This window comes from Amblyomma americanum, chromosome 4 (assembly GCF_052857255.1).
Source record: "Amblyomma americanum isolate KBUSLIRL-KWMA chromosome 4, ASM5285725v1, whole genome shotgun sequence".
In the NCBI taxonomy this organism is placed as follows: domain Eukaryota; kingdom Metazoa; phylum Arthropoda; class Arachnida; order Ixodida; family Ixodidae; genus Amblyomma; species Amblyomma americanum.
In genome coordinates, this window is record NC_135500.1 from 189,049,733 (window position 1) to 189,068,301 (window position 18,569).

Consider the following 18,569-nt stretch of genomic DNA (forward strand, 5'->3'; position numbering starts at 1 on the left):
AACGGTAAGGCGCCCGTGTGCTGTGCGATGTCAGTGCACGTTAAAGATCCCCAGGTGGTCGAAATTATTCCGGAGCCCTCCACTACGACACCTCTCTTCCTATCTTCTTTCACTCCCTCCTTTATCCCTTCCCTTACGGCGCGGTTCAGGTGTCCAAAGATACATGAGACAGATACTGCGTCATTTCCTTTCCCCCAAAAACCAATTATAATTATGTAAGTACCTTATCCGTTCAAACGTGCTGCATGTCAGATGGCAACTTCTGGACCGGGAGACTTTGAGGAAGGTGAGCCAAGCAAAAAGAAAGCGAAAGCATACGACCAAAAATATTTGACAAAATGGGAGGCGGATTCAAAGTACAGAGGCTGGTTGTCAGCCAGTAAAAAAGGGCCCTTGTTCTTTTCCTGCAAAGCATGCAGATCCGATTACAAAGGGGGAAAATCCGAAATCGACCGCCACCTTGCGAGCTCCAAACACAAAAAAAAAAGCGCTGCGAGCTTGCAATCGACCCGCGCGCTGACATCCATGCCTTCAATAAGTGGGCAAACTCAAGTAGACAAATCTGTCAAAGAGGCTGAAATAAGGCTTGCGGCGTTTATCACGGAACACAATCTACCCTTTAATGCCATGGGGCATTTAGTTGATGTCAAAGCTTCGTGTGACGACTCGCAGATTGCAAAGAACTTAAGTTGCCGCCGGACAAAGTGCGCTGCCATCATAAAGAATGTGTTTGGAGAGGAGAGTCGCGAAGAGCTCTGTGATCGAGCTTTTGCGCAAACAAAAGTTCTCCCTTCTAGTCGACGAATCCACTGACAAGGCAACAGCGAAGCATCTGTCCCTCGTCGCCCGAGTAATGAACGTTGACGGCGGCATAATAGATGCGTTTTTGGACTTAGTACCACTCAGTGATGCGACTGCCAGCTCTCTCTATACACTAGCCTGAAGGCAGTGTTCAGTGCTGCGGAAATTCCGTACGACAAAAATTTGATTGGTTTTGCGGCCGACGGAGCGAACGTGATCATGGGTGCACATCATTCCGTCGCATCGCTGCTACAGGCAGAAATTCCATGCAGGCCTCTTCATTATGAAGTGCGTTTGTCATTCGTTCCATCTGTGCGCCTCGTATGCATGTAAAACACTTCCGAGAGGAGTTGAGGATCTGGCACGCGATGTTTTCAACTACTTTTTGTCGCCGAAGCAGACATCTGCCTTCCAAGAATTCCAGAAGCTTGCAGAGGTGAAACCACACAAGCTGTTGCACCGAAGCCAAAGAAGGTGGCTGTCTCTACAAGTTGTTGTGACACGCTTACTTGAGCAGATGCCTGCCCTGATTTTGTTTTTCAAAAAAGCCGCCACTGACGACCGCCTGCATGCTTGCTGCAGAAGCCATTCTGGAAAAACTGATTGACCCGTCAACAAAACTCTACCTCGAGTTCCTTGAGTATGTCCTGCCTTTTTTCACTAACCTAAATAAGGAAATGCAGTCGGAAGAAACCAGAATCCACTTGCTCCATGAAAAAGTTTCGGCCATGCTGAAATGCATACTTGAATGCTACATCAAGCGGGACTGCTTGGAGGCCACAGCGTTGTCCGATGTGCGGTACAAAGACCCAGCCAAGTTCCTGCCATTGGAAGAAATTTACCTCGAAGCAAAGCCGACTGTCGCACTAGCCGGTAACACGCACGGCTTAAACGATAATCAGGTTCACAACTTTCGGCTGCGGTGTTTAGAGTTTTTTTTTTTTTTGTTGAAGCAGCTTATCAGATCTACCTGCGGTTCCCCCTAAAAAGTGAACACATGAAAAACATTATAGACCCGAAAGTTGTCCTGGGAAAGACAGTGCCATAAATCGCGTCGCTTGCGGTCTCCTTTCCTCTGATAGTGAAAGAAAACGAATAAGTGCATGAACTGGACAGGGAATGGCGACTTCTCCGCAACATGGAGCTGAGCGACTACGCTGACTTGACTGCGAGCCAGTTCTGGCACAAAGTGTCTCAAATGAAAAAAGGAGACGGTTCACAAGAGTACCCCCTGCTGTCAAGTTTTATGCCTGCCACACAGCGCCGCTGTCGAACGCGTGTTTTCGCAAGTCAACTTGGTGAAAACAAAGCAGAGAAACAGATCTTGTCAACAGAAGCGTTGTGCGGTTGTGCAACAGAAGCGTTGTGCAAAAAGAGCCTTGATGGACAGCTGCTGTTACAAGTTCAGGATCACTCCTTCTCATTTGAAGAGGATGAACAAAGATATGTATGATGATTAAGACTAAGATTGTGTGCGCGTCTAATGATCCTTAATTGTTCGTGCGCCATATAATAAATCTAGAGAGTTAAGAAAGATATATCTTAAAGTGTCAGCATCGACACTGCACGCGCGTTTACGTTATTTCTGAATACAGTATCATTTGCATCGTACGTGTTTTTATGTTATTGAAGAAAGTGCTTCGATCTGTGCAGCTTTTTTTTTAAAAAAAGAAAAGCATTCTTCACGTTTGCTAGACCGCTTCGTTTCAACGTGCTGCTCAATTCCAAAACAACATATATATTCTCAGTTTTAAGGAACCATTTCCTGATTTTGTAATTACCAACTCTACGTCTGAATCACTGCTATATAACTAGCAAGACTAGATTTTTGAGGATGTCAAGTTCTCGTGATGTCATTTCTTAGTCGCTCCAACTACTGTTTGACGATCTTTGATTGAAACTTTGATAAATAAAGTACTGGGCGGTGAGGTACGCCATTTCAATCAGTGTTCTGTTTGAGGCGAGAAGGGAACTTTCACGAAGTCAAACATGTTCGTCTTTCTGTCTGCATCTTAAAAAGACTGTTAATGTTGTCTGAACAAAACACTTTGATGCGTTAAGGGGGCTTAGCAAACAATGGAAGCTCTTTCAACTTGGGTTCAACTCCATTCTATTTACAAAGGGCTGCAAGGGTTCTTTGCGCGTAAAGATGAGCCTGCTGAAGGAGCAGCTCAAAAGGCGGTGCGGTGAAACAGGAGTCGTTTGCTCGAATTTTACTTCAGATAGAGGGGGAGTCAGGAGAGCGTAGGGAGCCTACATACATGCCGCCTGCCGCCTGGCTTAGGGTGGTGACATCTCTCCCAGTGTTGCCGAAAACGGCCGCTAAACATGACGGGCAGCCATGTTGTTCCCCTTGAAGAGAGCATCCCCGGCTTTCAGTGGCGTGGTCGCTGGGGCGATCTACAACATTAGTTTATATTCTAGTTTATCGGCGTTTCTTTCGAAGTTAGTACCAACAGATGACGCCGTTCCGACGACATAGAGCAGTTCTCAGCGACGGTGCATTACACTCCGAACGGGTCTCTCCTCTGCGCGCGTCATCGCGCCAAAAGGCAGCGCTTATCAATTACGTAAAAAGGGTTCCTCCTCACGATGAGCACTAACCGAGCTTAGGTGTTGGGCGTTCAGAATTTAATGTTATGACGGTAATCAAAAGATTACGCAGGCCCACTTTTTAATGCTTATCAATTACTTGGTTCATGCGCGGCCTGTACAGAATGTGGCCGTAGTGGCTGTGTAGCTTATGTCGGGCATAATCGCCGCAAGTGTTCTATCGTTGGATAGCTTATGTCGAGTATAATTGCACCGGACTAATTGTAGGTCTCAATTAATTACCGGTAATTAGTTAATTGTAATGTAATTGAAATTTACGCTACATCACTAAGTCGCTGGATAGCTTATGTTGAGTGCAATTGCACTGAACTAATCTTGTCTTACCGACCATTAATTAGATAACCGTGATTAAAAATCAATCGTTATGCTCCATCATCAAGCTATATATCGTTGGATAGCTTATGTCGAGTATAATTCCACCGGAGTAATCGCAGGTCTTAATTACCATTAATTATTTATTTGATTTAAAATTGAACCTAATGCTATAGCATCGTCATATATCGTTGAAAGGTCTCGATGAGTAGAATCGAAAATGTAACGGTAAACCGAGCTAACGCTGGTCTATGTAGGTTCAAAATAAAACCACGCAACAGAAGCAAAACAGTAGCACCTAATGCTTATGCATTCACAGCACGGGAAGAGACTTAAGTGCCCCAGTAGTTCTATTACCGACATCACAATGGCATTTGCGTGTGCAATGTACCATTAGTTTGTGCATTTTGCTCTTCTGTGAGCAATTACACATGCTCTACGCAATGAGCTATGCAACCCCATACTAGCACACTGTAGCTTCAGCAAAAGGTATAAACATACTTAAAAAAATTTAGGGAATCTTCAGGCTGATGTTAACAAATTAAGATCGAGTGTTGTAAGCGTCTTAGTTTTGTACAGATTGCCATTGAGTTAACATTAAAGCAGTGCTTCATTTCACATTGCCTACCATTTTTCCACGTGTGCTGAGAAACTAACTTACACAGGGTGTTCAGTAGGAGGCTCAAATGTTCAGAGTGTAACATGAGACTTGCTGGAATGGAATCAGAGAAAGAGGAGCAATACAAACAATGGGACAAGTGAGAAAACCTAAAATCAAGAAACCAAATGACATTTTCAGACGCCTTCGTGTAAACATTCAAGAAGCTTCTTTTATTGCCGACACACTTCTGGCAACTGTCAATTAAAGGGGAGGTGCTCATATTCTTTCTCAAGCAAACTGACAGAATATATAAGCATCCGCAGCCAGCTAAAGTGCATATGAAATTACATTCTTCCATTATCAGCATCTGTGAAACCAGTGAAATTTTTGTACACATATCAGTCACTCCTGTAAAACATATCTGGTGCGCACACTGATGGTGTAATTGCAAACAGGCTTATTATTTTTAAACATTGACCGAAGTAAAGCAGCTTCGTTGCTCAATGAACACTTCTACATAAAACAAAATATACTGATAGCCATGAACAAATTGCATGAGTGCAGTACAGAGGACACAATAAATGGGCTAAATTAGCAGGACTAGTAATGCAAACAACTCAAATGATAATGAGAAACACCACGGCAACTCTGTGGGAGCGTATGTTTTACAGCCCCTAAATAATGCAAGGCATGGTAGTGATGCTCCAGCCACAAAAATAAGAGTGTTACGCACTTCACAAAAGACTTGAAACAGTGGTTTACACATTTGCATCTAGTTCCAACACTTGCTCCTAAAAACTTCACCTTTGATGAACACACTAGTGTCACGCACTGTAAATCAGTTTGCTATTTCCAAATGCTGACTGAAGCAAAGCAGCTTCATTGGTTAGTGCACACAATCTGCAAGCAACAGCTTGCTACAGAGAGGTGACATAAAAATATGCTGAAAGACGTGAACAATTTACAGGCGAGCAAAGTACACACGACATACACAGTGAAAGTGTCAGAGTGCTATATTCGGGTACAACCCAAGGAAGTAGTGGCAGATGCCCCCCGACCGTTTCCCTCCAGCCAATAGCAGTGACCGATTTTCATGACAACGCGGTCAATCCGATTAAGCCACGGTTAACTGCCGTTCATCTGCCACTCCCAGCGATGCAACTTCCCAGCATTAAACATGGTGTCATGAAAATCGGTTGGCGCCATTGGCTGGATAGAATTCTTTAAGGACATCTCCCCTATTTTCTTCAGTTGTGTCAAACTATAGAAAAACAACGAAAGCAAGGCCAAATCATTAACTAGCTGACTGCAAGCATCTAAGCATATGATGTTACCATCCTTCTCAGAGTTCAGACCAGGTTTGTTGCGGCACATGTTTTGCTAGACATTCCATCCACCCTCTGTGCATGCTGCTGTCGTAGATGGATCCTCAGTCTTGTCCTCACATATTTTGTCAGGAGGACCTTCCCTGCCTGAGCATGATGTGTTTCACAGCAACCTAAGTTCAACTTGACAGCCTTGCACAGGGCATTCAGAATGCTAGCAAATGGGGTTTTGAGCACCATGATTTCCTTCATATCTGCAAAAGTCTTAAACTGCTCCTCACATTCTATAAGGACATTAATCACTGCTTGCGTTGGATAAATGAGGTTCTCAGAATTTTTCACGTACTCTTTAAGCTTAATAAGATTGCTATACTGATTTGTAGCATCTCCAACAAGGGCATTTTTGCAGTCACTACAGTTACCAATGGACTTCATGACAGACTTGACCAGGAATCCGCCTAGATAAGCAAGAATGTCACATTCTGCTTCTGTGAGAGCACACACAAACAGGTTTTCTAGCTCTTCAGGCTCTTGGTTTTGTCCTTCATGTCTCTGGATAGTTGGGTCAAGGAGGTCAGCTAGATGCAAGCTGTCATCAACCTCGTAGCTAGAATTTGTAGGTGTGTGCATGAACTGTCCAACACAAATCAGCTTCAGTGCACACTTAACGTCGTATGCACTAGGGACCGGCTTCTTGAGTCTCAACACAGAGAATATGTTTTCGAGACAATCTTGTACGAGCCGGCCAAGAAGCACATACTTGTAGCTTTGGTTGTCCAAGAGGTCTTGCGACAGGCTGAGAGCAACAGTGGTCGATGCCAGAAGGCCAGCTTGTGAAGGCTTCCAATGTGCCGTTGCTCCCATTTTCATTTGACGGAAAGTGCTGCACGTCAGTTCCAAAAGCGCAGTGGCCTCTTTATGCTTTGAAGGATCTATATCGCTCAGAGCAACAACCGGATGTCTGGCCGACATAAGGGTGTACCACCTGCTCACGAGGTTAAAAAACCACGCTGTAGCCTCTGCTTCGGGGGGCAAAATTTTTTGTTGGATTAAATATCGGATAGCAGCAGGAGCCTCACGGAACAATTGCACAGCAATGTTCACTTTCATGGTAGTGAAATGTCCACTGCTGATGTGGATTTCCGACAGCCTATTTGCAATCTTCAGCTCACTTTGACAGTCGTACTTCAACACTGCTTCAACATGCTCCACCTTGACAGTGCCAGAAGGAAGACTTTGTTCCTTAACAGTTTCTTCACCCAGAGTGAATTCTCCCACTCGGAGTAGTTGGGCACGGATGTTCTTCAAGACGTGGGCGGGGTCAGCCATAAAGAATAGTTGCCTGCCACGGAGGTGCGGGTGCGGAATACAGCAGGCAGTCTGTGACTTTCTGTGGTTGGACAAGCCAAGCAGGCGCCAAACTGCACGGTTGGCAGCTCCCATGTCACTTGTGACAACAAGCACTCTAAGCGAGATTTGAAAACAAAGCTCAATCAAGTGGAACACAATGTCCTTCAAAATAGAGCCATCTATCGACCTTCCAGTGAAGTGATAGGCGATAACCTGTTTCCATCTCGTGTTCACGCCACCAACCATGAACACAAGAGCATGGTTGGCAACATCTGTAGCGGACTCCGGCAATGTAGTGCTCCCAAAAAAGCAATCAAGCGAGCGATCGTGGTCAAATCCTTGGGAGATTTCCATCTCATCCATGAAGAGCACACAGTCTTTTTCTATGTCTTGCATTGTGGCTACTTTGGATTTCAGGACATTGAAAAACTTCATGAAGAACTCCAGGCAAAAATTTAATATTTTGAAGCCTTCGTATTAATGTCCTATTGCATGGCAGTGGATATGATAATGATCTTAATAATTCATAGCCTGCTGTTCCACATGCGTGCTTTATTTGAAGGGCCTCTCGAATAGTCTTCTCAGACCACTTAAGGCCCTTCGTAGTTTTCACCGTCAAAGCCCTTCTCTGGTCGTGTTTGAGGAACGGTAATTGTTCCAAGGTTATCATTTTTTGTTGTGGCGACTGTGACTTCTTTACAAGACTGCGCAGTTTTCTCTTTGTTTGCTCGTGAAGCCTCTGTAGGTTTCTGTACTTTTGGGCCAAGTCCTTATTTCTCTTTCTCAGCTCAGCATTCTGTCTTTGAAGAGACAAGTCAGTTGAAGCCGTACTTGAACCAAGTGTGAATGCAGCTTGAGGTATTTCTTTACTTGATCGCTCATTACTATGCTGTGACCTTTCAGCGCTTAAGGATTCGGCCTCCATGGGTGAAGCTGCGGGCAGAGGAAGTCGACTTGCATCAGTGGAATCTTCCCCACTGGCTTTATCTGTTCTCAGAAAGGAATGGGCAATGCTGTCTGCATAGATAACAGTGTCGACAGCTTTGGGCGGCAGCAAGGTGGTTGTTAAAGGTAGATCATACCCTGGTACCTGAGCACATTGTAGTGGACTGACAGTGTCCTGGGAACTCATGCTGTCACTCACAGCCGAGTCTTGTGTTTGTTCGGCTGTTGATGCGAAGACAGGCTCTAGAGCAGCACTACCACATGGTTCATTTCCGGTGGGGTCAAGTACTGGGCTTTGCGTTGGCGTGGCCGGACGAAAGCAAGACCGCTTCTTCGGAGGCTTCCGGTGTTTCGGGATGGCTGAAATAAAAAATTCAGTCAATAGGGTAGCACTACACTCAAGAACTGCAGAAATTCTGCATTTACAGAAGAGCAACCTAGTACCTGCATAAAACTTCCAAATAAACTTCAGGAGTAGTAATATCAGTTGGGTTTTAAGATCCCAAAGCTGTACTGGGGGGCTTTAGATTTCTTACCGCCAGTGCATATTTAACAGCGTCGGAAAGCATGCTACAACTGGCAATGATTCAGTCGTGCAAAATTGTGCTCAACAGCAGGTTGTGTTAGCAGCTGAGGTACCATTGATGCAACTAGAATTACTAATCGTCCTGAATTTTGCCATTTTAGCTTCTGTGCCAGGTGACATAGAACAAATGAGACAGCACAGTATGCAGTCTGCTTTAGGATATTTGTTTGATTCTAGACGCCCCCTTTCTCGCAGGCGTCGGGTGAATTATAAAGAAAAAACGATGCTATACAAAGTATAAACACACTATAGGTGGCCTTGTGCTCTTTGAATACAAGGCTATATCTGTGTGTTACGTTTTGGATCTTAGTATCATATATATGAGTGCATTCAATGTGTAGAGAAGATAAACAGTAGTCCCTTAGGGAAGCAGTGGGTGTTCAAGAAAAGCAAATATAGTAGGGGTAGGCAGAGAGTTAGGTGGCAAAAGTTTTGTTTAGTGCCATACTTTATACCTTTATGGCTTACACGGAAGATTTCAATTGTCATTCATTCATTTTTTTTTCAATCTACAGTGAAAAATGAGCCAGAGGTAATGCAGAAGCCGTTAAAACACGGCTTAAGGTGATTTTATGTTTGAAGGTGCTGTTCGAATGCATGATCCTACAATAACGTGCAATATACATATTTTTTTATGCCCGCGATTTAGTTTTACAAGAAATGAATTGCATGGATCCCAACAAATTTCTAGCTAGGGATCTAGATGCTGATGCAAACATGCGCTGTAGGAATGCTTGGATATAAAAGCCATATCAATAGACCAAGAAGTTTGTGTGGATAATGTGGCCACAGATGGCACAGGAACCGGTTAAAGGGAAGTCAGTAGGATAGGCTTCGTCCTGCTATGGACCTTGAAATGCTGATGGTGATGAACCTTTCTTTGCAGCCTTCTAAAAGCAGATGAGCGCACATTTTTGAGCTTGCACAAAGCAACCACAGCACTACCGTATACGTGTAGACAAATTTCTTTGCAAACATTTCATATGAATGAGGCAGAGTTTGTATTTAAGAGATGGATCAAAATTAGAAGCTTACCTCGATAAGTAAAAAGTGTGGGAACCGCATCTGGCCTTAGCTTCTTTAAGCCATCCTGTCTGTTTTGCTCGAAACTTGTTTCTTCAAAATGTGCCTGAAATGAATGGCAGCAAGTACTTCATAAGCATCAAGAAGTATATTCATACCTGCACATAACTGTGACAAATGCTGCAAACCGGAACATGACTAGCGTTACAACTACAGAGCTGTTTCTACCTGCTGTAATGTTTTCACATGCTGTCTTTTACCAGGCTATAGTGCCAAGCTAAAAAAACTGGATAAGGGCTTCCTAAAGGCTTCATATGCATGCCAGTAACCGGGCATATACAAAATGTGTTCTTTTAGTCTGATCTTGGGTTTCCAATCTTTTTCTACCGAATAGCGGCGTACAGCAGAACGGTGCCTAGATAACCAGACCTGACTGAAAATAAGTTTCTCCGACCACAGCGCTCACGAAACAGCGAACGCGTACAATGTCAGAGAGATGTAGAAATTTATTTTCACTACCTCAGTCATGTTCTCTGACATGAGTCTTGGCGCATGTATTACAGCGCAAACAAGGAAGCGGGCGCCAATATATCGTGAGTGCACTCGCGTGAGAATTACAGTCAGCGAGGGCGAATGCGAACCGTTGCTTCTCGCCCTTGGTGCTCGAGACACGCCGCCAGCGCATCTAAAAACTAACGAGAAGATTGCACCCACGCCCGCAATGCGTAGCCTGTTATCAAACCCACGCCGCGCACGCCGTTCGAGGCGGCCGTGGTTTAATTATCGTAAACGTGAAGCACAGTACACCAAACATAACAAGCGAGCAGGTAACAAAAGAGAAAAAGGTACGGTACTCACAGAACATATGCGAGAGGCAGCAGTGGGTTCCCAGCAGTCTCGCTTTACTTGTGCCAGCCAACGTTTTCTTCGGTTGGAGTCAGCCGGGAAACGAAACATCCGTGTGCCCTTCCTGCAGTGGTTCGAGCACTGCGGAACGCAACACCCGGGCATTGCTGCTGCGTAAGCTTCCTGGCGCACTTAGTGCAACAACCGACAACATATGACTGTCCCACTCAACGATGAACGGCGATGAAGACGCAACTGCTGCAGCAGCTAATGCGCGCCTATGCACGGCGGGGAACAAGATGGCGCGGCGTCTTCCCGTAACCATGACAACACACGCGCTGGCAACATGGGTCTTAGCGGGAGGCGGCATGTGCTGTGTCAAAGGAAGTCACCACCCTAAGCCGGGAGGGGGCGCGACATGTAGGCTCCCTAGGAGAGCGTCGTTGCTGACGCCCCCTTTATCTGGTGGTGCCTTCTGTGGACCTTCTATGCATTGCAATTTTACAAAAAATTAAGAAAAAAGCTACAGTTGCGGCTAACACACATTTATTTATCTCTGATAAAATGTACAAGACATGGAATAAAGCGAGAACTGCGTTGAGACTTTGTTAAAGCTGTAATCGCCCCATTAACAAGTAAAGAACTAAAAGCTAGGGATTTTTCTTCAATCTAGGGATTTTTGGGGGTTCATTTTAGGGATAAAACGTTGACCTGAGTTGGCATCACTGGTCAGGTGTGCGTGCGCATTCGGCGTGAGTGTGTGAAACGCGTTAGCCTGGCTGTTGCGCGGCACGTGGCGGCAACATGAAGGGAAAGGCAAAGGCAAAGCGTGGTACTAAACCAGTTAAAGAACCGGAAAAAGTTAATCCTTTTGAGGTGAAAGTGAACAGACAAAAACATGATGTGCTTGGTAGAAAGTCGAAGAGTGACCGTGGCCTTCTTGGTGTTTCTCGAAGCAAGGCAATCAAGAAGCGTAAGGAGACCCTACTGCAGGAATATGTCTTGCGGAATAAATCTAGCGCCTTCATGGACAAGAGAATCGGTGAGTTCGATTCCGCCATGAATCCTGACGATAAAATGGCAGCCCGATTGGCCCAGGAGCGCAAAATTTCGCAGAAGAAAAATGTCTTCAGCCTCAATGAAGAGGAAGAGCTTACGCATCTTGGAAAGTCTATCAACGATATGGCAACCCACGACGATCCCCGCAGTGACGATGAGGATCTCTACGACAAGCTCGGCCGGGACTTCGCCGATAAGACCAATTTCGGCGGATTTCTCACGAAGGCCGATCCCAGCAGCGATGCTGTGAAGTCGAGGAAGGAAGCCATCGAGAAGCTTATTGCAGAGTCGAAGAAACTCAAGCACGAGAGGCAGGTTGAGAAAGACGAGAACTTCGAGCTCACTGAGAAGCTTGACAGCGACTGGAAAGAATTTCAAGGCCTTCTAGCTGCTTCAAAGAATAAGAAGCTGCCTGCCGGAGACAAGGAGGCTAGCACAGACGACTACGATATGCTAGTGAAGCAGCTCAGGTTCGCACCGTTGGCTGGGAAGGCCTCCGAGAGGGTTAAAACGGAGGACGAGGTTGCCCGAGAGGAGAGGAAACGCCTGGAAAAGTTGGAGCAGGAACGAAAACTGAGAGCACAAGGGACTGCTGGAAAAAAAGAGGTTAAGAGGCAGTTCGCCTCCGCTGATGATCTGGACGACAGCTTTTATAAGCGTGAGCGCATCACTGGAACCGCGGAGGCGAGTGACAGCGATGAGGATGAAGTGGAGCAATCTGTCCCTGTCACTGATTTGAAACAAACACAGAGTGACAAGAGCAGTTCTGAAGAGGAGGAAGGTGAAGAGTCCGATGAGGATAGCTATGCCGATCTAAAATCGGATGAGGAGATTGGCACTGACAATGAAGAGGATGAGGCTAGCAGCCTACCACACAGTTCAGACACAACAGCTCTGCTTGTCAAAGGTGCCACTGCTAAGAACCACGAACCTTCCAAAGTGGATGTTAAGTCTAAAGAAAAGGTTGCAGACAAGCAAAAACCTACAGCTGTTGCAAACGTACCTGATACCGAAGAAGAGTTTTCAGAGATGCTAGGTAAAAAGACTGCAGATGAAAAGTCTGCCCTTATCGAGCGCATGATTAATAGCAACAAAACAAGTGCAGCATCACGCAAGAAACTTGAAATGCTTTTTGTGTTTCTTCTTCAGCACATCAGTGACACAGCAGATGCAGACATACAGGTAGTTGATAAACTGTGCCCTCATATATATGCTTTGGTGCAGCTTTCCCCGCTAACCTGTGGCCGCTTTCTTGTTGATGTGATTTCTGAAAAGCAGGAGGAGGTTCAAGGCCTTTTAAACAAAAAGGCCAAATTCAGCGTGTTGTTCCCTAGTTTCAGCACGCTTGTGTTTCTAAAGCTTGTGGGACAGTGTTACTCTGTTTCAGACTTTTCACATGTGGTTGCGACACCAGCAATGCTCTTTGCAAGTCAAATGCTGACTTGTTGTGGACTCAAGTGCCCTGCCGATTTCTTGCGGGGTGCCTTTGTTGCCAATGTATTCCTCGAGTATGTGTCGTATTCTAAGCGGTTTTCACCAGAGCTCCTCACCTTTCTTGCAAGGCTCCTCTGCCACGATGCCTTGAAGCTTGAAGATGAGTGTAGTGCAAAGGGTCTGAACAGCACTGAGTTTAAGCTTCCTTTAAAAGCATTGGGAAATGACCAACTCGAATGGAGCGATGACCTCAAGGTAAAAGTTGTCTATGCCTGCGTGAAGCTTGTTGAAAAGTGTGCAAGTTTGTATGAGGCACTGCCTTCATACCCGGAAATCGCAGATTCCCTGTCGGTTGTGTGCCAGAAGCTCATGGATGCCCCATACCCAGATAAACTGAAGGACTTGATAGGGAGCACGCTGGCTCAGCTTGGTCGCAAGATCGAACGCAAGCCACTGAGGCCAAGCAAGAAGCCACCGCCAATGAAGCAGCTTTTGGAGCCCAAATTCAGCATGAAGTTTGATGGTCGCAAGCACTTCTCAGGTGGTGAGAAGAAAGTGCAACTGAAGAAGTTAAACTACCAGTACAAAAAGGAGATGAAAGGAGCAATGCGGGAGGTCCGCAGAGACAACCAGTTTTTGGCGCATCACATCCTCAAAGAGCGCTTAGAAAAGGACGCAGAACGAAAAGAGAAGGTGAAGCGCATCTACAGGGAACTGGCCAACCAGGAAGGCGAATTCAAGGCCCTCAAGAGGAAGAAAGAAAAACTGTCCAATCGCATGTAAATAATTTAATACGCATCCAACATGTACTATATCTCATTTGTATTTGCAAGTCTGCATGTAAATATATGAATGTCTTGCCTTCCAGAGCATTCTCTGTTGGTATTTATTGTGAAGTGCATTGCTCAGTGGCATGAAAAAGCTGTGCACTGCAAGGAACATGACAGCCATTGGCTTGAAAACGCCTCTTACGAGAGGTAAATCTGACACAGTTCCCGAGTAGCTTTGATTGTGAAATGAAAACATTCTTGTTAAAACGCCATTCATTTGTCCTGAGCTGCATTCTACATTTACGTCCCCAATCGCCCCTCTCCCCTCTGCTGTATTTATGACACGGCACTATCTTGAATGTAATCGGTCACCAACTACCATGTTAATCGTAACTGTTTCCTTACTCTTATGCTCGGAACCAGATTCAGATGATTTTGCTAAGCATTTTGCCTACCTCCTAAATGCAAGAGGCTGAAAAAATATAATACTGGTGGGATCCAGTACAAAATGGAATTACCAAATTTATGGCATTTGGAGGTACCATTGCATTCAAAAGTATAGGGGACCCGAGTATGAGAAAAAACATTTCTTTCACTGCGGTCACTTAAGTCTCGTGAAAGGTTTGAGGAGGCATTCATGCTCTATCTACTGGCAAGAATACCACGAGACTTGGTCACGATGTAGAGCTACAATAAACTCTTTCCATGAACACGCATCCCGTAAAGTTTTGTTTCCGACAGTACATTACACATGTGCAGTCTATTACTGCATCAAAAAATGTGAAAGCAAGAACTTAAGCCATGCCACTTGGGAAAGGGCCACATGCACATTTTCATACTGGACTACTTTTCAGGTTAACGAAAACTGCCAGGCACATTCCAGGATGTGCATTTTGTCTTGTGCATGTTATCTTGCGAAGAATCAAAACTTAACGCTGCATGTTTCATTCAAAAACAAATGGTGTCAACAACTTAGGAGGTCAGACGAGGCTATTTATTTATTACCCACAGCACAATACGTGGCATTTCAGTTGAGCTTGCATACAAGTACAAAACGTTTCCACGCAGTAAAGAAAAGTAGAGCTGTGTTTTCTGCTATCTGGCAGCAACAGACAATTGATATGGCTTCTTTGGAATTTTTTTATTTGTATGTTATGTTAGGTTGCCTGCTGCACTTGACTGGGAATTCATGTTGTTAAAACTTTGTTTTTTCTTTTTGTCTAGTATACATATGCTTATTGCACTCCCACCCTGTAAAGGTACTTTTTTGGGATCATGCAGTTTGCGAATAAATGAACTATAACAGCACCACTTGCACAATGGCAGTGAATGGGGAACTGAACGAACAGTAAAACTACCTATTCGGCTACAAGACTAGTATGTATATATGTATAGCCAACAGTGGTCTCAGTCGAGAGGTCGGTACCATAGCACTTGTTGACTCCATGCTTCAAAGCTACTCTCATTGGCAATGGAGCCCAGAAGTTTTTGAGTCACTTGCCTTCCCTTTCAAGAAGTAACTATGGTGTGGTTTGCAGGATGGTACATTTTTCTTGGCTTCTCCAACCAACTTGGTTAGGTGGACTGCCGCATTGTTGAAAATGTGCCCAATTATTGAGCTACGATGAAAAAGCATCTTGACTACACTAATCCCTGTGTGGTGATATAGCAGTGAGAGCACATCATGGTGATGCGCCATGGAAGTTAACTTTTGTCCTCCTCCACCCATGGCCAAGGCCATAATTGGTGCTCCACATCGACCATATTGTAGGCAACCACCGGACTGTCCCCAAGTCCAATCATGTAAATTCGTCCACATGATTCCACAACATGGACCCAAGTCACTGAACAAAATTTTATCTTCCTCAACCTTTCTGTAAAGGAGTTGCGGTATCATGGAGTGCCCAGTTAAACTTATCAATGCATTCAGGCAGTTGATTATGTCTTTTGCATGCGAGGACAGGCAGGACTGCTACAATCATGGACTATAGCAGGACTATGGAAAGGAAAATGTGAGGGGCAAGATCAAGAGACCGAAAGAGCAGCGTGGATTACGCGGTTAAATTGCGTCACTGATGCTTGGCAGAAATGGACTTGAGCGAGGCATTAATACTAAGATGAGATAACCAATGATTTCTTGTAGGACGGTGGATTTCGAAGAAAGGAAAATGGTTTCGTTTGGTTTGGTTTGTTTTTTGAGGTTTTAATGCCCCAAAGCGACTCGGGCTATCAGGGACGCCGTACTGGAGGGTTTCAGAAATTTCGACCACCTGGGGTTCTTTACTGTGCACTGACATCACATATACACAGGCCTCCAGAATTTCGCCTCCATCAAAATTTGACCACCGCAGCCGGGATCGAAACCGCTTCTTTCGGGTCAGCAGCCGAGCGCGATAACCACTGAACCACCGCGGCGGCAAAAAGAAAAGGAAAAATGTATCGGGATGGCAGAGTGTTAGGTAATTTGCTGGGTTAAAGTGGTCGCAGCTGGCACAGGACAGGACTGATGGGGGATCAGTGGGAGATGCCTTTGTCCTGCTGTGTAGATAACCAGGAATAAAGATGATGATGAAGCAGAACTGACTCACTTGGGGCTGGGATGCAGCAGCACTGAATTTCCATGCATCAAAGCTCAACTTGAAGTCAATGCAACTTTCGATTTAATGCAAACCAAGAGCTCCCAGGAGAAGAGTATCATTCTGCTTAAAGCAAGGGCACGAGACTGTGAGTTTGGCAGAGTATTTTGTACCTTAAAACAGATGCCTGTGTGATGAACTCCACTTGCCTCTTGTTGGCTGAATATACAGCCATCTCTGACAAAAATTCTTTCTAGACCTCCTCACTCTTTCATCTTAAAAAAAGCACGGATGTCTGCAATGGCCAGTAGGTAGTTTCAAGGCATGTTCATCACTATTGGCATTGCTGTAACCAAACATTGCTTTTGGCCTCCTATTGTGAAACACGCACATAGAATGCTGAAACTAAATTTTTGTTCATCGTGCTAGTGAGCCAATGTGCTGTCGAAGAGCCCTGTTGTAGCGGAGGCATACTGATGACTGCAGGCTGATAAATTTCTTCTTAGTGATCTAGCTTGCAGGTGTGTAGAGGCTTGCATGTTAAAAAAAAAAAAACAGGACAGTTTGGCCTCTGTTCTTTTTTATTCAGGCATAAAAACCATTCCACATCTGTGAGTCTATGCCCTTATGTGCTGCCTCCTTTATAAATTCATAGCATTGATCTTCCACTCGCTTATAAATGCAAGCAAAAAAAGAGCACATTCTTTGAACAGGCTTTACAAACATGGTATGCGTTCTGTACTGGACAGCAACTTTCATGTCATCATAACAACTAGTCAAACAAGGAGGTGATCTTGTCGTGCATGGCAAGTTTGAGCACTTTACAGAAAAGAAATAAACTTCCAAAGCCACAGGAGGCATTTTTGGTTTAAAAAATTAAAGCGAAATGGTCACATGAAAGACAACTTTTTATCTTTCGTGACGAGTCACTAGAATCTCAACATGTCTAGGATTAAATTTAGTAGAAAAGCTGGGAACATTAGGATGAGCATAACATTTATAATGCCACATACAAGATGAAAAAGTAAGCACTCCTCTTTCTACACATAAGCCATTCCTTAATCAAGCCAGCTGACAGCTCTTCTAGGGAAACTTACAACAGATGCTATGCTTTGGATTATACGTACAAGGCTCAAGGCTTGTGGTGCATGGCTTGAGGCAGCTCTGTCGCAGGAACAGGCAAATGAAAGCTACTGTACATGTGCATCGCGCAGACACACGCTGCAGGTATAAATATAAAGTATTTTACATGCAGCCCGAAAGAAGAGAGAACACATAAAAAAAAAGGGCAGTTGAAATAAAATGTCTGACTGCACACACTGTAAGCATATACATATATATTATATTTGTATACTTCTGAATGATGTATGCTACATCTATGTATTTATAGTATGTATAAGCCAATGTGGCGCAATACGTAAAGCATTTGTAGAGCTCAGCTTTTTTTTTTTTGCTTCTCTGCATCACTGCAGAGACACCTGCAACGCGTCAAAAGCTCACTTATCATTCAATAACTTGGTGAAATGTGCATCAATGCACCTCTTATCACTTTCAACAGTATCTTAAACTGCTATCACTTTCACATCATCAGTCCCATTTGCTTGAAAAACTTGAGTGAACAGTACACCCTGCCTCGCAAAATGATCTCGCATCGGTAAAAAAAAAACTGAAGAAAAAGTTCTAAAAATCTGTACAAAATGTTTTCCAAGCAGTGCAGTTTTGTCACAAAACTGCACACTACCACGACCAACAAACTGAATGCGTTGAAACGTGCAATTCCTTCATCAAAATAGTTAAAAACTAGAGGGGCACTGAAGAAACCAACCAAATGGTGTCCCTTTAAAAGCTTCACACACATTCTGCAAAGTCCTCTCTCTTAAAAACAAGGCCCGACACAGAGCCAGTGTCAAAAGTACTGCCACCACTTTTTGAAGATTTCAACTGAAGCTGACCGCAGCAATTGAGCCCAGCATGGCTGTCAACAGTGAGTGGCAAGGGAAGGAATGGGAAGTAGTGGCACTGTCCCTCGGTGGCCTGCCATTCCAAGCAGTTCTGTGACCTCATGGGCAGTAGCAATCACTCGTTCAGGGCCACTTCCCAAACAATGAGATGACTACGTTCGCCCTTGGCTACACCCTGGTGAAGTTTCTTCTCTGCAGAAGTTCCAGCGCCCGTTGCGATACGGTCACCACTTGAATCTTCTTCTTCACCATCCCCTTTGGGAAGAAAAAAACACTTCGTCAGTGACACAAACTCCATCAGAGCACCCAGATGGTCCCTCCAACAACTGTCTAGCCTTATGCTCAATGGAATGGCCCAGCTAGTTGG

At 44.7% G+C, this 18,569-nt stretch overlaps 3 protein-coding genes and 1 long non-coding RNA gene across 4 annotated transcripts in view; 1 reads left to right on the forward strand and 3 right to left on the reverse strand.

Annotated features, from left to right (window-relative positions):
* LOC144128863 (E3 ubiquitin ligase Rnf121) overlaps positions 1-18,569 on the reverse strand; it is a 283,986-nt gene that overhangs the window by 38,208 nt on the left and 227,209 nt on the right. The window lies entirely within an intron of this gene.
* LOC144130492 (uncharacterized) lies at positions 7,814-10,785 on the reverse strand. Its single transcript, XR_013314111.1, has 3 exons — positions 10,415-10,785; positions 9,569-9,662; positions 7,814-8,307 (listed from the first exon to the last, which is right to left on the reverse strand). It is a non-coding gene; the product is annotated as an uncharacterized LOC144130492 (long non-coding RNA).
* On the forward strand, positions 11,137-13,764 carry LOC144128860 (nucleolar protein 14-like). Its single transcript, XM_077662628.1, has one exon. It carries the CDS (start codon positions 11,207-11,209, stop codon positions 13,676-13,678), a length of 2,472 nt encoding a protein of 823 aa, XP_077518754.1. The 5' UTR covers positions 11,137-11,206; the 3' UTR covers positions 13,679-13,764.
* Positions 16,805-18,569, reverse strand: part of syd (JNK-interacting protein syd) — a 47,335-nt gene continuing 45,570 nt past the window's right edge. Inside the window, 1 exon segment of the mRNA XM_077662627.1 lies at positions 16,805-18,457. Coding sequence (XP_077518753.1) covers positions 18,318-18,457 — 140 coding nt within the window. The 3' untranslated portion in view covers positions 16,805-18,317.